The sequence below is a fragment of the Equus przewalskii genome, chromosome 6, assembly GCF_037783145.1.
Source record: "Equus przewalskii isolate Varuska chromosome 6, EquPr2, whole genome shotgun sequence".
Taxonomy (NCBI): domain Eukaryota; kingdom Metazoa; phylum Chordata; class Mammalia; order Perissodactyla; family Equidae; genus Equus; species Equus przewalskii.
This window is the reverse complement of record NC_091836.1, coordinates 72,893,518-72,896,063: the sequence shown is the minus strand read 5'-3', so window position 1 is coordinate 72,896,063 and position 2,546 is coordinate 72,893,518. Positions and strand designations below refer to the sequence as shown.

At 41.9% G+C, this 2,546-nt stretch overlaps 1 protein-coding gene across 1 annotated transcript; it reads left to right on the top strand.

The window, feature by feature from the left end:
• Window positions 1-1,601: 1,601 nt before the first annotated feature.
• LOC103553893 (olfactory receptor 52R1-like) lies at window positions 1,602-2,546 on the top strand. Its single transcript, XM_070626694.1, has one exon. The coding sequence runs from the start codon at window positions 1,602-1,604 to the stop codon at window positions 2,544-2,546; it is 945 nt and encodes a 314-aa protein (XP_070482795.1).

The following is a 2,546-nucleotide window of genomic DNA, read 5'->3' as shown; positions in this document are numbered from 1 at the left end:
TATCCTCACAAGTGGAGGGTGACATACAGGGGGCAAAAGGGAAGGAGAGAAGAAGATTCTGACTCAAAGAGAATATATAACTGTTTGGGAAGACTAGGCCAGGCAGAAGGGGATAAACAGAGCCCTAGACCTGGATAAAATGTGTGTCTTTGAATTTTCATCATAGCCTAGATAGGAGTATTTGTTTTCAGGAAATGTATAGCTATCATCTAGGTAGAATGGTAAAGTTTACAATTAGCAGCAGGACTTAAAATGTTTGAGCCTCATTTCTCTCCTAATATTACAAATCTAAGGAAAATCAGAAAGACATTATATATATTTGGGTTCTTGGAGAAATCGTTTTAGGAACCATTGGGTCTGAGGGGATGAAACATCTGTTAGTCCTCGGAAGTGATTTGTTAAGGGGGATTTGAAAAGATATTCTTCCTAACTAGGTGTCTCTGTTATGGAGGAGGTAAAAACTAATGATTTCAAACAAAGGCTCAGGTCAATTGAAACTGGATAGTGAAAAGATGTGGGGTAAGAACCAGGTGAGTTTTTGGGCCATTGGCTCTGAGAAAGGTAGTGGTCACCCGAGACATGAGGCAGTAGGATCAACCCATGTAATACAAGCATGGGCTGAGGATGACATTCCAAAGTCAGCAGAGCAATCTCTCATATGAGGACAGGACATATCTCTCTTGTGGGCATGGTGTCAAAGTAGTATTTAGAAAATTCTATCAGAACATTTTAAGATATGGTTAATCAGTTAACAAGTCCATTGCCACTGAATATCAGCAATTATTTCTTTCATTTATTTGTTAGTTGTTCCAGCAAAGTTTTATTGGAATATAGCCACACGTGCAGATTTATATATTGACTGTAGGTGCTTCCATGCTACGATGGCTAAGCTGACCAGTTACATCAGAGACTGTATGGCCCACAAAGCCTAAAATATTTATGATCTGACCTCTACAGAAACAAGTTTGCTGAATCCTAATCGAGGAGGAGTCATGCGTTAAAGATAACCAGTTTAATCACAGGTGCACAGTCAGTCAGTCAGTAATCTCCCAGCCCAAATCCTCACGGTGACTGTTCTAGAGTCAAAGGTCACTCAAAATCACTACGTACACTGCTTGAGCCTTTAGGTCAAAGTGTTTTCCAAACTGGTTTCCTACCCTGAGAAGTTCCCCAAGTGGCTTAAACAGAAGGAGGAAAAAGACCTTTGGGAAAGGTTAAACAGATCACTTCTTAGATCTAAAGAATAGAAAGACAAGAATCACTATTACATTGTATGTCAAGGTGATTTTCCCTTAGCAGATTCTACTTAGAAGAAAAATATTGGATTCTTACAAGAAAATTACACTTGGAGCTACTATATTCTGATCCCCTTTTGAATGACATAAATGCGAGTAAAGAATAAAGAGTAGCATCACTTTATGTTGCAAAATTTCATTTATTAAAACAGTTGAAATTATTGAAGTCTACCATTAAGCTCAAATGCTCTAACATTCAATTGCTTCTTCCAAAAGATTATACATAATAACAATGATTTATTTGATTGTTATCACCTGCAGAAAGTAGATTGTCTTGCAAATGGAGAACAAATTAATGAGCCTGTGATGTTGGCTTCAGGGAAGAACTCTTCTCATCCTGTTTTCTTCATTCTGCTTGGGATCCCAGGACTCGAGAATTCCCAATTTTGGATTGCTTTTCCATTAGGCGTCATGTATGTTGTGGCTATAGTTGGCAATATCACTATCCTTCATATAATCCGAACTGACCACACGCTGCATGAGCCCATGTACCTGTTTCTGGCCATACTGGCTATCACTGACCTGGTCCTCTCCTCTTCCACCCAACCTAAAATGTTGGCTATACTCTGGTTTCATGCTCATGAGATTGAATACCATGCCTGCCTCATCCAGGTCTTCTTCATTCATGCCTTTTCTTCAGTGGAGTCTGGGGTGCTCATGGCTATGGCCTTGGATCGTTATGTGGCTATCTGTTTCCCGCTCCACCACCCTAGTATCCTCACCCCATCTGTGGTGGGTAAACTGGGGGCAGTAGTGATGGCGAGAGGGCTGCTGTGGGTGAGCCCCTTCTGCTTCATGGTCTCCAGGATGCCTTTCTGTCTCAACCAGGTCATTCCCCAGTCATACTGTGAACACATGGCTGTGCTGAAGCTGGTGTGTGCTGACACTACCATAAATCGTGCATATGGGCTCTTTGTGGCCTTCTCTGTGGTTGGCTTTGATACGATTGTCATCAGTATATCCTATGTGATGATTTTGAGAACTGTGCTGGGGTTGCCCTCTGCTGAAGCCCGGCTCAAGGCTTTTGGCACATGTGCTTCCCATATCTGTGTCATCTTGGCTTTTTATATCCCAGCCCTCTTTACTTTCCTCACCCACCGCTTTGGACATAATGTGCCCCGAGTGGTACACATCATGTTCGCTAATCTCTATTTACTGGTCCCTCCCATGCTCAACCCCATCATCTACGGAGTTAGAACCAAACAGGTCAGGGACAGGGTTATTCAAGGATGTTGTGGGAAAGACCCCTGA

Bases quoted from the DNA above. Each gene is read 5' to 3' on its own strand.
- LOC103553893 (XM_070626694.1), top strand. From the start codon at position 1,602: ATGTTGGCTTCAGGGAAGAACTCTTCTCATCCTGTTTTCTTCATTCTG.